General features: G+C 40.8%; 1 protein-coding gene across 2 annotated transcripts in view; it reads right to left on the bottom strand.

The window, feature by feature from the left end:
• Nucleotides 1–15,245, bottom strand: part of LOC100562471 (microtubule cross-linking factor 3) — a 48,811-nt gene extending 33,566 nt beyond the window's left edge. The window contains exons 1-4 of one of the 2 annotated variants that reach the window (XM_062974437.1): nt 14,173–15,245; nt 10,935–11,159; nt 9,057–9,215; nt 40–111 (exon numbers count right to left, since the gene is read on the bottom strand). In XM_062974437.1, coding sequence (XP_062830507.1) covers nt 40–111; nt 9,057–9,215; nt 10,935–11,159; nt 14,173–14,838 — 1,122 coding nt within the window. In that variant the 5' untranslated portion in view covers nt 14,839–15,245. The remainder of the gene's footprint in view (nt 1–39; nt 112–9,056; nt 9,216–10,934; nt 11,160–14,172) is intronic. The other variant, XM_008125606.3, reaches the window with a different exon arrangement.
• Nucleotides 15,246–20,221: the final 4,976 nt, after the last annotated feature.

Genomic DNA, 20,221 nt, shown 5'->3' with positions numbered 1-20,221 from the left:
TATTTATTGTACTGCACCATGGGAAGTATTTCAGCTCACCTCGGTGGGTGTCTGCTGTGCCTTTTTTTCAGATTTCTGGAGGTCTTTGCTGCCTCTTCTTTTCATGGACTGCTGTAAAGAAAAGATCAAATGTGGCAGATATTTTTGCCAAGTGTATAAACTATGCAAATCCATTAACCCTCAATCCAAAGAAAATGAATCTTTCCCAGCTGTTACATATTTAATGCTATGTAATACTTGGAAATACTACCACAAAGTCATACAATTTGTGTAAAATTACATTATTACAATATTATTATTGATGTACACCATATTCAGCAGCCACAAGCACCTTGGGGAAATGGGCGGGGTATAAATTATTATTATTATTATTATTATTATTATTATTATTATTATTATTATTATTATTATTTAGGAATAATTGGCATATTGAAAAGCATTTCACAAACAGACAAAAATCCTTCCAAAGACTTGGAATCTGATCATGAATTCAGTGTAATTGCATTTGGGACTTTACATGTCAAGAGTACAAGAAAATGATTCAAGATTAAAACCTCCCAAAATGCCAGATTCAGCTAACATCTTTCGAAAAGAAACTACTGAGCACTCCAAATGGACCAGATAAATACAATGATTACAGTCACAAATGTCTCAAGCATTTAAAGTAGGAATATAAATTGTATTAACTGAACAAAAAACAAAATCTTTCATCTAATAAGGGTTAAATGTTATTTATTGATCTAAAGTACTCATAAATCAGTCTTTAGCAAATATTTTCAAAAAGGTTTATTTATTTATTTATTATTTTATTTATATATTATTTATTTCCATCATTTCTATCCCGCCCTTCTCACCTGAAGGGACTCAGGGCGGCTCGTTTATAACGATCATTTAAGAATTACAATCATTAAAATAATCACAAAAATCTCAAAATACTATAGAACAGAACAGGTAATAAAGTATCAGCATAAGACCACTGCATGAATTCATAGACATTTAAAGAACTGGGTAAATAAAAAGAACTTTTCCAGTTCCAAATAAAAAATAAAATAAAAATAAAGACAATTCTAGATAAAATTCTAATGAAGGTATTTCAATGATGCAGTACCATGAAAAAAAGTCACCCCCCCCCCCCGAGGGTGGACAAAGAGTATCAGATGAAAACAAGTGGTCTTGCAAGAAGGTATTTATAGAACAAAACTAATACATTGAATTGTGTCTTGAAATGGATGAACATGCTGCATAACTAAGAACACGTGAAATGTATCCCATATAAGTCCTCCCTGGTGGTAGAGTACTGAGGCCCCTTCCACACAGCTGAATAAAAGCTGAATTATGTGTTTTGAACTGGAATATATGGCAGTGTGGACTCAGATAACCCAGTTCAAAGCTGATATTGTGGTATTTTCTGCCTTGATATTCTAGGTTATATGGCTGTGTGGGCCCTGAGTGTTAACTATGGAGATCAGGATTTTAATCCCAGCTCAAGCATGGAAATCTGACAGGTGAACCTGGGCAAGTTTCACTCTCTTAGGAGCCTTCTACGCAGCTGTATACAATCCAACATATCTGCTTTGAACTGGTTTATATGGCAGTGTAGACGCAGATGATCTAGTTCAAAGCAGATAATGTGGATTATCTGCCTTGATATTCTGGATTATATGGCAGTGTAGAAGGGCCCTTAGTCTAAGAGGAAGGCAAAGGCAAGCCTGTTCTGAACAAATTCTGCCAAGAAAACCCATGATAGATTCAGCTTAGGGTCACCATAGGTCAAAAATGACTTGCAGGCACACAACAAATCCCTTGTTAATGATGGCCAAAATTAAATTGCTAATTTCACATAGAACTAGCACACTCAATCATTAGAACTTACATACGGGATATGTTACCTTAACCAAATTCCCCTTATATCAATATATCTACTTTAGACTAAGAAATAGATTTCAGCCTATGTTTATATATGCTATTTTCATGTCTGGGGTGACTTGAAAAACTGCAAGTCGCTTCTGGTATGAGAGTCTGCAAGGACGCTGCCCAGAGGACGCCCGGATGTTTTGATGTTTTTACCATCCTTGTGGGAGGCTTCTCTCATGTCCCCGTATGAGGATATGGAGCTGACAGAGGGAGCTCATCCATGCCCTCACCAGATTCCAACCAGCAACCTTCAGGTCAGTAGTCCTGCCAGCACAAAGGTTTAACCCACTGAACTGACTATAATTTCTAAACAGATTGAAAAAGAATCCTGTATACAGTGCATTACCATAACCTAAACAAAATGTTGAAAGTGCATTGTTAACTTTGGCCAGATACAAAACACAGACACAAAGCATTGCAGGTGAGAGGTAGACAAGATGACCTTTGAATCCTGCTATTTCTACAGTTCTACATCTCCAAGATGATGAATGCTGTGTTCCTGCTTTGCCATTATGCCTTAGAGCTTTTTCAGAGTCAAAGGCTGAAGCACAGTAAAGAACACTTCGTGACAAATTATTCTCCACTCTTGCCTGTGTGATATGTTTCTCAATTTCAAAAACAAGTTAAACGATAGTCTGGGCACACAATGTCATGCTATTTTAACAGAAACAAATAGCACCATATGGATCCATGGGTCTCCAAGGGAAGATCTCTGTAGAAGCTGAAGGTCCTTCTACACAGCCATATATCAAAGCAGATAATCCACAATATCTGTTTTGAACTTAATTATCTGAGTCTACACTGCTATATAATCCAGTTCAATGTGGATTTAATACAGCTGGGTGGAAGGGGCCTGAAAGACAGCGAGTCCAAACCTCATCAAATCTGTGACAATGAAACTATGGAAAGTTCTTCTACATTCAGATCACCATCAACTCACCTGTTCAGGAAGTTAGGTGTCAAATGTGTCCCGCAGCACAGATATTACTTAGAACAGAACTATGGTCTTCATAACATCCTAAGCTATTCCCAAAAGAGAAGTGTCAATATGGATATTGAAGTCCCATAAACCAATAGAAGGACTCCAAAACCACCACCAAGGCCAACTCCACCAGCTGAGGAAGGGAGACAGATGAGCAGTAAAGCAGACACTACACCAAACAAAACCCTTACTGTGTTCCAATTGTGTACCCATCTTTAAATGGAGACTCAAACCCAACTGATTGTGGGACAAAACATCTGATGAGGGAAATGGGATCATGAAAGATCATTGCCATGTCCATCCCACCCCACACAGTTCTCACCTGCAGCTGTATGAAGAACCAAGCAGACAAAGACATCAACCCACCAAACTCCTCCAGGTGGATGTCAATACAGACGTATCCATGATCATATCCTGAATCATAGCTTCTTTTCTAATGATTGATCTAGCATTAATCAGCAGTATTTTCAGTTCAGCTCACTATCAAGTCTATCCAGACTATTTGATTCTTAAAATCCTACTCATCAGGCCCTTTGTCTTCCAAATGGCAATCAACTATTTTCTCAAGATTGATAATCAGATTTCTTTTAAAACCACCACAAAATATCAACAGGTGTTTGGCCCCATCTATACTGCCCTATATCTGATTATATGGCAGTGGAGACCTATATAATCCAGTTGAAAACAGATAATCTGGGATCAGATTCTGGGATATAGGACAATGTAGGTCTAGCCTTTGATTCAAACAGAAGAAACAGCTAGATATTCCCCTAGTTTCAATATTTCCAGAGCTGAAAAAGGCCCTAGTCAACAGCCACTATGCCAATTATTCCACTAAATCAAACTGTAATGGATCCAACCTTCTGGCATTTATTCAAATTAAAGATGTAGTCAAAATTTTAATAGCATATGTTTCCAATAATTGGATTTCCAGGACAGTCACTATTAATCATGTTTTAAATTAATGTACGTTTTCCTTTATTATAAACAACCAAAATGATAGTGGGAGCACAGAAAATATCTCCTAGGCATGGTCAGCCATCTGAAACCTAAAACAAGCAGCTTTCAGACTATATATCAGGATTCTGTCTGACAAATGAGCTGAACTTAGTTAATTCAATATGGTCTGCAACCTACGCATTGTGTTCATCTGAAACATATTTTGCTATGGCATGGTAGACATTTCTGTTCTAGGCTCTTAACAAAAACACTCATTCTGGCTTTGAGAGAAAACTGAATTGTAGAGCCAAATATGATAATCTATTAAATTCTTTATAGAACAATATTACTTTATAGAACAATTTCAGATTGCTATGCATCCAAGAATGTAATTTCGTTTTAGCATTCTCTCAATGTACAATGATCATTATAACATGATTATCTTGATAACATCAAAAATACTGTTAGAACCCAAAATGGGATGGAGGAATGCTCTTCTAACATTGAAATATATGGCTGCTATCCTGCTAATGAAATTTTGATGGCTCAAATCAGATTTATAGCATTGTATTTTGCTTTTTTATTGTTGCAGAGGTGAGAACTGTGTTCCAGTGATGCCACAACCCTCACACCTCCTTGTAAGGATGTTATCACAAGGACCTTCCAAAGTTCACTAGATGTCCATGTGAATGTGTCACAGTCCATCCAGCTCCTGGAAAATAGCTGAATGTGTCCCTGATGTTTTTCTCCCCCACTCTTTGAAAACATGGTAAGGGCCCTGCTGAGATGGATGCACTGCTTAAAGAATGGTCTTTGGGGGACAGCATCAGGAGATGATGAAGGATCTCAGACATATGACAGTCTTTTCTTACCTCCATGTATGAATCTATGTAGTTGATTCAGGTTATTTGCCTAATAGTCTCTACTGGGACAAGTATTTCAATATTGCAAGGACATTGATGATTATCTAACTCCACAGAAAAAAATTCTAATGGCTGTTCTAATTAGTATTAGTGATACCTTAGAAACAGAAAACCGAAATAGGAGCTTTTGGGCAGTTACTCTCCCCTTCCTGTATTTACTTGAACACCACATTTTATCCTACATTGAAACCTTCATCTCTGCATCCAGCTTAAAAACAGTTGACAATTTAATCTTTACAATATGGCATTTAGTCTACTCTTGATCATAAAAACCTCAAAATAATATCAGACAAACCTCTTTATTATGCCAATTCTTCAAACTCAAGAAAAGAGGTTCCATTTACTCCAGTGGATATAGATCAGTGGTCATCATCTCCTAATTTCTTTCAGCAATCTTTGCCTAATTTATATTCTGATATTCAATACACCCACTTCATTTCTACTACTTTTCCTGTTTAGAAAAGCTAAACTTACTTTATTTTTTATGAAATTTCTGTAGAAATTCACTTTGAAACAGCTTGCAGAATTTTGAACAGATTGTTAAAAAATAAGCAATACATACAAATCCATTTTTAAGAAACATAAAAGCTTTTTTAAAAAATAACAGGTATTTATCCTCTCACACAATATTTTTTAAAAAATGGGGGAAAGAACTGAGAGGAAGCACAGAAAAGTTTCAAAATGGATGATGGCTTTAACAGTGGCACAAAACACACTTGAGCACTGTCATTCAATTGGCTGCACTTTAAATCCAATGTTGACATTTGAGAGAGGGGATAGTACTTAATTCCTGCAATCAAACTGGATTAATGACTAAGGCCCAGTTCAAACTAGATTAGACCCCATGCAGCTCTGGAGCAATTTGCCAGGAAGCAATCCGGGACCGAGCCATGGCAGCAGAACATTTAAATTAGCTTTGCAATATGCATTTGAGTATCATTGATTTAATCACCCAAACAGACCAGTAAATAGTTACTGACCCAGTAGGTTATAATTATTCCGGAGGTCCAGGATATACAGATTTGTATCTCTCGTTTCTCCTAGAAATGTGTATGAACAGGCATGGTAGTAAAAATGTAATATGGCCAATCACTACAGGGTTTTTGATGTACTTTTAAAAAGCTGTTGGAAGGCCTAAAATAGACCTGATAACCCAGAAATGTTCTTTACCATTCTGTGGGGCAAAATGGGGTGGGGGAGAGATGTCAGGGGACTGGAGGTTGTTCTAGGCATTGCTGTTGTAGGTCAGCCAGATGCTGACGATGAGAGGATGGTTGTGAGAATTGATGGGTTTTCCAATGAGAAAAATGATTTTAGAACAGGATTCTGCCTGTGAAAAGGGACCTGAGAGGGGAACAGCTTCTGAGCTGGATGATAAGGAGACAATCCTTTGCCCTAATAGTTCCTTAGCAATGCAAGATAAGGAACTGCAAGAGAGTGAAGCTTCTCATGAGAGGGAAGTTTCCCCTGAGAACACTCCTGCTATTGATAATAGGAGTTTGAAGCTCAATTCTAGGAAGGAGGGAGCAAAGCTCCGGAGGTCAAACCGCATTTGTGAGACCTCGAAGCATCAAAGTAGATGTCAATGGCATGATTTCATGCCGTGATTGCATGTCCTGTTGTCCTTAAATGAAAAGGGTGTTTTCATTAGCGTCAGATCAGGCAATGTCGCTGAACAAGTGAGGATCTCAAGTCTTGTTTCCAGTTCATGTCCTAGTTCAAGATCTGAGGAGTTTGGATGTTTTTATAATCTGGTAGTTGGAGTCATGTTCATGTTTGGTCCTTGTTTCTCTGGATTTACTTTCATGTTGGATTTTGAGTTTTCTGGACCTTCTTTCCTGAAACAGCTTTGAACTGTTTGTATTGTTTCCCTTTGGTTTGTTTTCCTACTGCCAGTTTGGTTTGGCTTATTGCTTGCATCACTATTTTTTTTATTATCTCTTGGATTTTCTCTGTCCTATTTTCTATAGTGATTTTCCCTTTTTATATGTGGTTTATCAATAAACTGTTTTACTATTACTTTTGTTTTCCTGGTTGGTGTTGAGGGCAAGGCGAACTCCGGCTGGGGTGCAATAATTGTATTAGGGCTCAGTGGATGGTATGTCACCTTTGGGCCACACTTTTCCCATCTCAGTTCTAGAGTCCAGAGTATGATCATGCATAATCTGCATTTCCAAGGAGGGGGGAATAATGTCTTTAACTGAAAGCAACCCTTGATTGTGTTGGCTACCTGAAAATCACAGAAGCTCTTACACCTCACCAAGTATAATGACATCAAAAGAAATTTGTGAGAACAAAGGATAAGAAAAAAACCTGGCATAACAATATAAGAACAATACTCCTTTCACCCCACTTGTTCTTTACAGCTATTGCTAGATGTACCATAGCAAAGAACGAAGAGGGAAATGTCATAAATTGTCCAGAGTTCTGTCATAATACAATCAATTAACGGAAGCCGGCATCCGTTATTATAGGGCCACTATTATGATGAATAAGAGTGGGGAGAAGTTCTATTCAAAAAACACCCCAGTGGGCTAATTTGAAATTTGGCTGTCTAGGACAGTAGTTCTCAAGGTGTAGGTCCCCAGGTGTTTTGGCCTACAACTCCCAGAAATCCCAGCCAGTTTGCCAGCGGTTATGATTTCTGGGAGTTGAAGGCCAAAACATCTGGGGACCCACAGGTTGAGAACCATTGGTTTAGGAGATCCAGGCAAGTGTTAAAGCAGAAAAAAGTAGAAAGGCTATTTATAGGGATGTGAAGTGCAATTAAAGACTTCCAACAGGTCGATAGCATTGTAACATTGTTAATTATTGGTATCAGATCTTCCAGGCAATTTTTTTTAAAGCACAGGTACAAAGAAGCACCCGGCTCTGGTCTTGTCAACAGATAATAGTCACATTGGAAGGGGGTAGTAATAACTGAAAATTGTGGTTTGGAGTATGATAGAGGACATGGACTTCATGACAGAGTTTCATGGCATCTAATCCTGCTCCATGCAGGATTAAACTTTAAAGCATTAATTTACAGGGACTCCGTATGGCTGGCATCAAGGAAAGAAGAAAGAATGCTGGAAAGCAAACTCAATCTTTTCTATTCAGACAGAAATAAAAATAATTCAGAAGATATCTGAAATGTATGCACACTTTCATGATAAGAAAAATGTCCTGAAAATTGTTTAACTTGAATGGATTTTCCCATTTGTACTGTTGTTGTACCGAGTTATCTACAGATTTCACATAAATGGCTTTAATTCTGACATTGGGTTGGATTAGATAATCTTTAACACCATTGCAACAACTCATGTAATTCTATGTAGGTGGCACTGGATGGCTGTCTGGAGATATAAATGGCATATGTTTTTCCCCCTTGTTAATCACTCCAAAAGCATGGGAAGAGGAAACAGCAAATTTGAGCTTTGTTCTCTTGTTTCTTTATGACATCTGAAGTCACTCATGATTAAGTCTAACTCGGAGTCTCCTTTGTGGAGAAAAAGTGGAGTATAAACAAACATAATCATCATAATATTATCATGTTTGCAGTTTTATTTAACTGTGGAAAGTAGTTTTAGCATATCTTCTGAATTTAAGAAATAGTAGAATCAGATAGCTACCTATAGAAATTACATGTTTGCTCTTGTGCAGTTTAAATGCTGTAGATCAGTGTTTCTTAACCTGAGGGTCGGGACCCCTGGGGGGGGGGGTTGTAAGGGGGTGTAAGAGGGGTTGCCAAAGACCATCAGAAAACACATATGTGTTTGGTTATGACTCTTCTGAAAACCTAACTGTGAGAGACATTCTTGGGTTTAAGAACACTGCTTATTTCAAAAGTTAGATTTAAGGAACTCTTTTCAGCAAACAAATACACAGTAGTAAAGAAAAAATGCAATATTTAATATGCATTATTTTTGAATATTCAGGAAAGTCAATAATTCAAAATGGAAGAAAAAATCTAAGACCAAGTGTAATTTAGATAGCAACATCTTTACAGTTTCTTGAATTGTTGCTCTCTTTCTCAGTTATGAAATTATTTTATCAATTGCTTAACCAAGCATTCTACTACCCTATGGTCCAAACCCCATAGTCTTGCCTAAAGTATACCCATAGAATCAAGGTGTTTTATCTATGTATTCACTAGCCTCTCAACAGATGATTGAATGGGTCTATTTTAATTGCAAGTAACCAACAGGACATCGGCCTATGATAAAGTGCTGGGAGCACTATCCAAAAAGGTATGAAATGCAGAGTAGAACAAAACTGTTAATTCTGCCCCATTTCAAAAGTATACAATGACCACTAACCTCTTTCATCTTGTCAAATTCATTCTGTAGAGCCTGCTTTGCAATATCTACTTCAATTAACTGCTGTCTTAATTTTTCATTTTCATCTTCTGTGGTAGTTCGTTTTTCTTCCACATTTTCCAGTTCATGGTGAAGTCTAACTGAAACGTCTTTTGCAACCTAAACAGGACAGCATTTGAAAAGAAAAGAAAACCCTTTATAACATTAGGACTATCTGTAAGCTGGTATAAATATTCCAAAGATAGAGATGGTATCGATTGTTCATGGTTTGAATCCAATATCATTCAAGGTTGACTGCATGGCTGTCTTGCTGATGTGTCTCAGAAACGCAAAGGGTTTTTACCCCATGCTTTACAGATAGTACCACACGTTTTATTTTTATGTGGAAACCTCACCTTCAAGTTTTACTGTTATTGCTCCACCCCATTCTCGTTATTCCAGTGTTAAATAAAATGGTTAAATAAAGTGGAACTTTGCAGATGTGGAGTTGCTGTTATTTAATTATTATGGAACTCATTCAGTGACAATGAGGAAATGCTGCTTGTTTGTTTAAACCATCGATGTAAAAGATTGAGTTACTGTATTTCATTCATCTGAATCAAAATCTTGTCAAAAAGATTGCACTATAAAGCTGCGTTGAAACGAATAGTTATTTTGTATGCAGACAAACAGAAATAAAGCAGCAAGACATTTCTAAGTCATTCTAAAAGATATTTGAAGAAATGTATTTTTTCTTATAAACAAAGCTTTTTGCTGGTTGTGGTAGTAATTAAATCAATGTGCATTTTACAGTTGGTGGGGTCTTAGACTAAAAATAATACGGTAATCTCCAGACAATGAATGACTCACACAATTTCGAATATGAAATTTATTTTTTTACAAAGACAATAAAGACAAGATAAAGGCTATTAAAGAACATGGCTGCACCAGGGCAGCATCTCTCCTGACGCACACATAAATGATGCAGATCCAATTTGAAGAGACTAAAACAAAACAGGCTGGGTGGAATACTGTTCCATATCAGGACCTAGAATGTTACCTCCTACATTATGACTAGTTGCCCAAATAAATATTTTTCTTCCATATTAAGTATCCATCGGTATTGTAACTAATCTTTCATATTCTAAGACTAAAATAACCGAAACCCTGGAAGCTGATCCCAAAAAATCTACAACAAAGTGGAATTTTCTTGCATTCTGGTTATAACTGCACATACAAATGAATCCCAGAGAGTCTTTGGCAGCTGTATATAGATGAAAACTTCTATCAAATCAAGAGTGGGGAAATGCTGAGCATTTTCGAAGATTAGGTTTCAAAGATTAAGATCTACAGAATCGAACACGCACTAGAAATAATGGGGCTGATCTGGTATCTATATATATGAGGACCTTCAGATTCTTTATCAAGCACTTTACAAGACTGAGATCTATTACTGCTGGTTTTATCTGCAGCAATTGCTGTATTTTACTGCTTTTAATCAGATGGTATTGAAACTGTGATGTTTATGTTGGCTGTTTATTGTTTATGTTTTGTTTCTGCACTTTTTGTACTTTGCATATTGCATCTTGAGTGTTCTGTGAGCTGCCCCGAGTCCCTCTGGGAGATGGTGGACGGGTATAAATAAAGTTTATTGGTTATTATTATTATCTAACTGCTTCTTTGAGATCTGCAGCTGAGGATGTTATACTTAAAATTTTCAGCCAAAGAGTTTTAATGCCTTCTCAAACTACCAAACCCAACAATTCCATAAGATGCATCCAAGGGAATCCAAGTGCTAAAACAGTATAGTGTGAAAAGATCTCAGGTCACACTTCTTTCACAACAGATCTTCTTACAATTATGCCTACCCTGCTTTGTGAACCCCTGGCCCTGCCTTACCTTCAAGTCCTGCTCCAAACTACGGAGAAGTTCTCCATCAATCTCCCCAGTTTGAGCATAGCGAAGTCGCTTGCGTTCTGCCTTTCGAAGGCGGTACTGAAGGATCCGGCAATTTTTGTTGGCCCTCTCCAACTCGCGCCGCATTTCCTGTAACTGGCAGGCATCCTCCTCAAAGAAACTGTCTCTCATCTCATCCATCTCAGTTCTCAGCTCATCTATTTCATTCTGGCATCGAAGCATAAGGAAGGGACAGAAACACACATTAGTCCACATACACAAATGAAAAGGAAGTGTGGATTAAGACAAGCTATGAATGCCTTTCAGTCAGATGTACTGATGGGCTTAAACTTCTACGCCAAATAGGCCGAATCTTAATTTAAGAACATACTTGGAAGCAGTCCAAGTAAAACTGTTAGGCTTCTCTTGCATGACTTAAATCACATTCATTTCAATGTGTCAAAATAAGACACAAGTATGACAATTGTGTGTCCTAGTAACTATTTTTCATGAGCTAACATGTATTTAATTTTCCATGAAAAAATTACAGGCAGGCCATAATTATCTAGTGTTGGCAGGAAAGGGGAACATTTTCCCCACCACCTGCACACAATACAACTTGCCAAGTACACACTAGGTTGTTCCCTTCTCATCACTATAAAGTCACAAGTAGTTAGTGGTATTGGTGGTTCTTATGTAACTCAGGAATATTTTCTCACTAATTTATAAAGTGCAGAAGAGGCTATCAGTAATGACAAACAGCCTGTCAAGGGGAATGCTCAACACAGCCATCACACTTTACCAACCATAGTAATGATTACACTGGCCAACAAACATTTTGGTGCCTCAAAGAGACCTGGGTAGATTTGACCTGCTAATTCCAAAAATGGCACCAGGGTCAGCTCTAGTTTTTGAGATACAGAACACATTGCGATCTGCTCGCCCATAGAAATTCATGATAATCATATCTAAGAAACTAAAGCTGATATGGTCTATTGCAATTTTATGAATCAGCACCTCATATAATCCCAGGAACAAGCCTAAAAACCAAGACAACAAGAATGTTTGTTTTGCTGGGCTCTGTTATTGAGTTATAATTGGAAAGAATGGTCACAAGACTAGGTAGAGTGGGTCCTTAGTATCCATTGTGGTTTGGTTCCAAGACAACCCCTGGATACCCAAACCCATGGTTGCTAAGTCCCACTATGTACAGTGTCCTTTACACAAAACTGGATGGGAATGGGAGGGGTTTATGTTTTGAGCCATAGTTGGGAGAATCCGTGAATGTAGACCCAGGGATACGGGTGGCAACTGTGTCTGTTTTAACAGCTTAAAACACATGTAAAATATTAAAGCCCTTTACAGTTCCACCTCATAGGAGCCATGCATGATCTTCAGATGGAGTGGCTTTTGAGAAACATGAACCAAGGCAAGACCACTGGTCATATCTGAAAGGCCCTGCTGAGGCATCCCTTTAGAAAGCTGACTGAGATGTACTATTCAGAAGCAAGGATACTTCTGCACCACTCATCAGCTGGAGCTCTCTGGATTGTTTATATTTTATTGTCGAAGGCTTTTGTGGCCAGAATCACTGGGTTGCTGTATGGCCATGTTTCATAAACATTCTCTCCTGACATTTCACCTGCATCTATGGCAGGCATCCTCAGAGGTAGTGAGGTCTGTTGAAAACTAGGCAAGAGGGGTTTTATAAATCTGTGGAATGTCCAGGGTGGGAGAAAGAACTCTTGTCTGTTTGAGGCAAGTGTTAATGTAGCAATTGGCCACCTTGATTAGCATTTAATGGCCTTGCCACTTCAAGGACTGGCTACTTAATGACTGGGGGAATCCTGTGTTAGGAGGTGTTAGCTGGCCCCGATTGTCTTCTGTCTGGAATTCCCCTGTCTTCTGAGTGTTCTTTATTTACTGTCCTAATTTTAGAGGGGTTTTTTTAAATACTGGTAGCCAGATTTTGTTCATTTTCATGGTTTTCTCCTTTCTGTTGAAATTGTCCATATGTTTATGGATTTCAATGACTTTTCTGTGTAGTCTGACATGGTGGTTGTTATAGTGGTCCAGCATTTCTGTGTCCTCGCTTGCCTCAAACAGACAAGAGTTCTTTCTCCCACCCTGGACTTTCCAGAGATATAGAAAACCCACCCTGGACTTTCCAAAGATATATAAAACCCCTCTTGCCTAGTTTTCAACAGACCTCACAACCTCTGAGGATGCCTGCCATAGATGCAAGTGAAACATCAAGAGAGAACGCTTCTGGAATATGGCCATACAGCCCAGAAAACTCACAGCAACCCAGTGATTCCGGCCATGAAAGCCTTCGACAACACAGTGTCCATATTTTGATCAAAAGGGAAGAGGCATAGAGTGCCTTTCCACTATATAAAGAAGGCAGTTTTAACCCCACTTTGAGTACCATGGCCCAGTGCTATTTTTTTTTCATGTCAGGAGCAACTTGAGAAATTGCAAGTTGCTTATGGAGTGAGAGAATAGGCAATCTGCAAGGACATTGCCCAGGGGATGCCCAGATGTTATGTTTTTACCATCCTGGTGGGAGGCTTCTCTCATGCCCCCGCATGGAGCTGGAGCTGATAGCGGGACCTCATCCATGCTCTCCCCGGGTTGGATTCGAACCAGCTACCCAACCTTCAAGTCATCAGCCCTGCTGGCACATGGGTTTATCCCACTGCACCACCAGGGGCTCCAGAGGCTCGATGCTATGTAATGATGGGAGTTGTACTTGGAGGAGACACCAGCCCTCTCTGGCAGGGGAGGCTCAAGACCAGTGGTTCTCAACCTGTGGGTCCCCAGATGTTTGGGCCTTGAAGTTCCAGAAATCCTAGCAGCTGGTAAACTGGCTGGGATTTCTTGGAGTTGTCGGCCAAAACACCTGGGGACCCACAAGTTGAGAACCACTGCTCAAGGCCTCGTGAAATGACAGCTCCCAGGCTTCCACAGCCCTGAGCCTCGGAGGTTCAAGTGGGGTCAAGCTGCGCTCAGTCCCCCAGTGGGGCTCAGATGGAGGCCCAAATGGCCCCAGAGTGGAGGAGCTCTTCTGCGTCGACATCCCTTCCAACCAGGAGACCGAGCAGCGCATTTCCCAGCCCCGTCCGGCCTCGCTGCCAGGGCCCCTCGGCCCCCTCGCCAGCCTCTCCCTCCCTTTCCCCTTCCGGCAGAGGACGGAGGCCTGGGCGCCCCCTCCCCCCCCCCCCCCCGCCCCGCATCTCACCTTGAGGGTCTCGTTTTCCTCCCGCAGGCCCTCCACCTCCTCCTGCAGCTCCACCTGCTCCCGGGGGCTGAGGCTGGAGGCGCCTTCGGGGGCCCCGCTCCGACCGCCGCCCTCCTCCTCCTCCTCCTTCTCGGGCCCCGCCGGCGCCATTGGCGAAGGGCTCAGGCTCGGGCTCGGCCTGGGCTCGGCCTGCCCCTCCTCGCCCAACTCGCCCGGGCCGCTGCCCTCCCGTTGCATCTGTGACAAGAGACCCGAGAGCTCCCTGGGCCGCCGCCCGCCCGCCCGCCCCCGCGTTTGCCTGGCCAAGAAGCAGGAGGCGGCGGCGCCGCTGGAGATGCTGCGGATGGAGCTGGTGCTGATGCTGCGGATGCCGCCTCGCCGCTCCTCCCGTTTGCAGGGGCCTCTTCCCGCACGGAAGGCGACGGGGAGGGCGGCGCTCGGACCCACACCTGCTCTCCTGGGCGGCGCCGGCGCCTCCTCCTCCTCCTTCTCCTCTTCCTCGCCGGCTCCTGCTGCTGCCAAGTCGCTGTCTGTGGGGGGCGGCGCTGCGTGGTCAACCCCTTGTCCCCTCCCTCCCACTTTCTCCGCCTTCTCTTCCTCTATCCCTCCTTCTCTTCCCCCCTTCCTCCTTGTCCTCCTCTTCCTTCTCTTCTTCCTCTTTTTCATCCGCCTCTATTTCTCCTCCTCTTCCTCTGTCTCTCCTTCTCTTCTTTTTCCACTTCCTCTATCCCTCCTCCGCCTTCTCTTCCTCCTCTTTCTCTTCTTCCTCTTTTTCATCCTCCTGTATCTGTCCTCTTCTTCTTCCACTTCCTCTACCCCTCCTACTCTTCCTCCTCTTTTTCCTCCTCTATCTTTCCTTCTCTTCCTCCTCTGCTTCTTCTGCCTCTTTCTCTTCTTCCTCTTTTTTCTCCTCCTCTAGTTCTTCTTCTCTTCTTCTTCACTTCCTCTCTCCCTCCTCCTCTCCCTCCTGCTCTTCTTCTCTTCCTCCTTTTCTTATTCTTTTTCCTCTTCCTCTATCTCTCCTTCTCCTCCTCACAGGCTCCAAGCACTGTCAAGTCAGGTCAGGCTTCCAACCACTTGCCCCTTCCCACACCTTCCTCCTCCTCCTCCTCCTCCTTCTCAGCCCTCTGGGCCTCTGTGTGGCTGCATTTGGGGCCCAGGGGGTAGGAGCCCAGGAGGATGGGGAGGATGTAGATGCCAAAGTTCCTGGGGTCTATTTCCCCTAGACCAGTGGTTCTCAACCTGTAGGTCCCCGGGTCTTTTGGCCTACAACTCCCAGAAATCCCAGCCAATTTGCCAGCTGTTTCTGGGAGTTGAAGGCCAAAACATCTGGGGACCCACAGGTTGAGAACCACTGGTCTAGCTGCAGATGAAGAAATCCTCAGAGGAAGGCAGGCTGAGCATCCCTTCTCCAGAATTCTGAACTGCTCTTAAATCCAAAAGTGTCCACCTGTGTGGTTGATAGTGTGACAACTTTCCTTTCCAATAAATAAGTGGACACAGACTTCCATGCATATAAATATTACAAATGTGGACTGCTGTCAATTTTCCAGGCTGTATGGCCATGTTCCAGAAGCATTCTGGAACATGGCCGTACAGCCCGGAAAACTCACAGCAACCCAGTGATTCCAGCCATGAAAGCCTTCGGCAACACATTTCAAATTTGTATCCAAATCCCTTAGGCTAAGTTGTTTATGAAACGTAAATGAATTTTGTGCTTGGATTTTTATCTCAACTCCAAACCTTCCAAAATGGGGGGAGGGGGAGTCTGACATCTGAAACACCCAAGCATTGGTCCCAAGCATTTCAAAAAAGGGATGGTCAACCTGTATCTTCAGGATTTCCTCTAGGACAAGGCTTTCTAAACAATTTGCATTGGTGACACACTTTTGAAACATGAATTCATAACATAGTAATTCAGTTTAACTAGCAGACTGGAGGTTAAACTAACTTTTTATGAGATAGGGACACATAGCTAAATAACACAACATGTCATTTGTATTTTTCAAAATATGTGATTTGTAAGATAACATACAGTTTTTTGTTATGATTAACAATATGTTCCTAATGCAAATATTAATAATGTTACTAACACCAATTGACACCCTTGCTGCACAAAATGCATACAAGTTAGTATTGCTTATTTCACATGGACTCAAAGGTGTATCCTTACATTCACGTGACACATCTACACACTGCAGGCAACACACTAACATGTCACAACATAAAATTTGCAGAGCTCTGCTCTAGAACCTAGTCTAGGTGGATGTGTCACGGTGAGAGATGAGGTGTGAGGATTGTCCTTGCCATTGGATTCCCAATCACTATTTATGGATTTGAGAGCTTGATAGGAAAGAAAGTCATTTCAGATGTGGCGCTGGAGAAGAGTTCTCTTGATACCATGGACTGCTAAAAAGACAAATGCATCCTAAAATCAACCATGATCTTTCGCTAGATATCAAAGTGAGCAAACTGACAGTGACTATCATACCTTGGCCACATCATGAAAATGCAAAACACAATAATTCTTGGTAAGATAGAAAATAATATGGGGAAAAAAGGAATATTACATTACAGATAGATAGACTCAGTAGAGAAAGCCACAGTCCTGAGCCCTCACGGTCTGAGCAGAATGACTGACGATAGAGTGTCTTGGAGATCCCTCATTTATAAGTTTGCCATATGTCAAGGTTGACTTGGAGACATCTAATAACAAAATTAGCTCATCTTCCTTTTTCATTCACAAATATTCTGAAGATACTGAAGGATATTAGTAGGAGTAATTCTCAAAGACATGACTGTATTAGTCTGTATCAATATACAAGTACATTCCTTGGTACTAATGGCCATCATCACAAATATCTTCAAAGGAATTCCAACTTATAGTGCCACCATCATAGGGTCCTTTCCTGGCAAGGTTATTCAAAGTGGTTTAGCAGTTGAGAATCCATTCAAGCTGAGAGATCACAACCTGCTCAAGATTACCCTGTCAGTTTCCATGGTCAAGCAGACATTTGAACCTAGATCTCCACTTAGGCCCCTTCTACACTGCTATATAATACATGTTATCAAAGCAGATAATGCATATTATCTGCTTTGAACTGGATTATATGAGTCCATATAATCCAGTTCAAAGCAGATAATCTGGTTTTTATGGCAGTGTAGAAGGGGCTATAGTCTTCTCAAATCACTATCCTGCACTCTTTCACAGGCGAAGTACTGCTGTCTTCCAGGTCGCAGGTGTTACCTTGGCTTTGAAAACTGCATCAATGAGTCTGTCTGACATTGGAGACCTGACCAGCACCATTTCTACCACCCACACAGCTTTTTGCATCACAGAAGCATGCAATCCCACCACTATGGAAAGGTGTCATGGTGTTGTAAATAATGCCAAAAATCCATTGGACTATATCTAGGGGGTGAGGGAGGAGACCCACTAAACATTGTCTTGATCATAGAGTAATTTATTAAATAGATTTTCATATTTTAAATATGCATCTAACTGATTCTAAGAAAGAGTGATCTCCATATGTCAAGATGAAAATCTTTTTATTCCCAATTACTGTTGAAGAAAAGTGTACTTATTAGTCATTAAGACAGATATTAGAGAGTGAGCCAGTAGGGAAAGATAACTCTGTGAATCAAGTCTGTTCCAGGAATATGAAGACATCAAATCCTTGGAGATGAAAGCTGAACAGATTATTGTTTGTGTAAGGATTTCTACACTGCTGAATCAACTAATACTTACTTTATCACAGATAAGCATTTATTATGGTTTTTTACCTTCACATATTACTTTGGAAATCCAGAGGTTTGTACTTCGTGCAAGGAAAAAATATTAATTGCTTTGGCAAAGGTAAGGCAGCTGGGCAGATCAATGATTGTCAGTTGGTTGCTCTAGCAAAAGGGAGGGAACTAACTGAACTCAACTGAGACTGAGGACCTTGTTGTATGGAGGCCGGGAAGCCAGAGGACAGTGTACCGCTTCGTAGCCTTACCATGGTTGGTCGTGGGATCCCTTCCCATGACATTTCTCCGCTGTCCCCGGCTTTCTCCCACATCCCTCCCCAGCTTCTTCTATGGGGAGTGAGGTGTACACATGGATCCTCGGGGCTCCATGCAAGCTGCCAACAAGCTGCCAACACAGAGCCCAACAGAGCCCTGCGTCATCTGATGGGCTCCGAGGGACTCTATGCCAGCAATGTGCTGGCAGCACAGGGAAGCGCTGTTTTGACTCCATGTGATGAGGTCGTGATTTGTAAATAAATATGTCAAAACTTTGCCCTTAGGTTGTTTTTTGAGATGAGTACAATAAATCTGAAAAAAAAAATGGCATAGACACCCATAGTAAAACAAGGAAGATTTCTAGATTTCCTTGCTTTAAGAAATAAGACAAATCTCAAGCCCTTGTAGAAGTTGAGATATGTGGTAAAATAAGAAACCACTATTCTCCCTGTTTGTTTTATAAGCACACGAGGGCCCTTCCACACAGCCGTATAACCCAGAATATCAAGACAGAAAATCCCACAATATCTGCTTTGAACTGGGCTATCTGAGTCCACACTGCCATATATTCCAGGTCAAAGCAGATAATGTGGGATTTTATTCAGCTGTATGGAAGAGCCCTAACCTAGTCCTGTAGCATTTCTGTGCATTTTGGCAAATGGATCAAGTTATATCAGTGACTGATAGATACTTTCTCTACAGAAGGAATCTTCTGGCCTATGTTAAAGTTACTGTTTTGATAGTTCCAGAAAGAAATTGTAGTTTTCCCATTTTAAAGCAAAAGGTTTGCAAATTACTGTTTCCCCATTTAAAAAAGAGATATTTTGGAGTTTAGAATAGCTGTCATTAGGCAATAGTGTGCCTGCCCACCATTTTTCGATTGAAACCCTTTTCCTAAAGTATCTTGGGAAAGTGTCATGATATGATAAAGGTGGTAATGCCAGAAAATTCCCAAGGCATTCTTAAGATGCCGATGTCTCTAGTGCTCTGTTCTAGTACTGTCCAAGTCCAACCTCCACAGCATTTCCACAACACATTTTGTCAGCTTATATCTGTATTTGAATTGACACCGAGAATCAAACTGTGTGTGTGTGTAAAAACACACTGAAAATAGGTGTATTACACTAGTGTGTAAATTATGTGTACATGTGTAAATTATGCTTACACACAACTATGCTGCATCTCCCCTCCCATTCCAGCATATATCAGCAAAATTATGTGTGTATCCCTGTATTTGTGGGGGGGGGGGGGGCATAGAGCAGAGGGAAAACTAGCTCCTCTGGTTAGGTTCAGTATTTCAGAAATACAATTTTTCCCTACACTAACCTACTTTAAGCTTCAAGACCTTCAGGTGATGGTTATTTCTCAGGCCACTTCTACATTGCCAGATAATCCAGAATATCAAAGCAGGGTCCCCAGGATCTTTCTATACTGCCATATAAAATGCAGATTATCTGCTTTGAACTGGGGCCATTTCAGACAGGTAGAAAACATGGGGCCTGTCTTGCTTTTATTTGAGGCATTCAGATAATGCCTTGGTAAAAGTGAATTAATGCAGAGGAAAGTGGGTTTTCCCTGTTTGCTCTGCATTAATTAGACATCTGGAAAGATCTGAACCTTTGTTGTATCCCAGAGCAGGAACCCCTCTGACCTTAAACACCACACCACTTGAGTATAATTAGCAAGCAGTTTATTGAAGAATATATGAGGACAAAGCAATAAAATGATGCAAATATTATATGCTAAAAAGGAATCTTCAAAAGGCAACAATTAGTCCATGAATTACAAGGTACAAAGATAAAACACAAAGAACAAGGTTGCAAAATCCATAAGAACAAGGCAGCATAAAATCCCAAAACTCTAAACAGGAACTTGGCAAGACAGGAACCATGAAACTAGAAATCCACTTGAAAGCAAGACTGTAATGCAAAACCAATGTTGACCACACTGAGGTAAAAAGCATTCCCTTGTCTTTTATAAAGCTTTTCCTGCCTCATGCAATGAAAAGAACACTTTCCGTTTCACTTCCCCACCAGATAAAGAT

This window comes from Anolis carolinensis, chromosome 1 (assembly GCF_035594765.1).
Source record: "Anolis carolinensis isolate JA03-04 chromosome 1, rAnoCar3.1.pri, whole genome shotgun sequence".
Classification (NCBI taxonomy): domain Eukaryota; kingdom Metazoa; phylum Chordata; class Lepidosauria; order Squamata; family Dactyloidae; genus Anolis; species Anolis carolinensis.
Note: the sequence above shows the minus strand (reverse complement) of the source record. Positions and strands in the feature narration are given on the sequence as shown.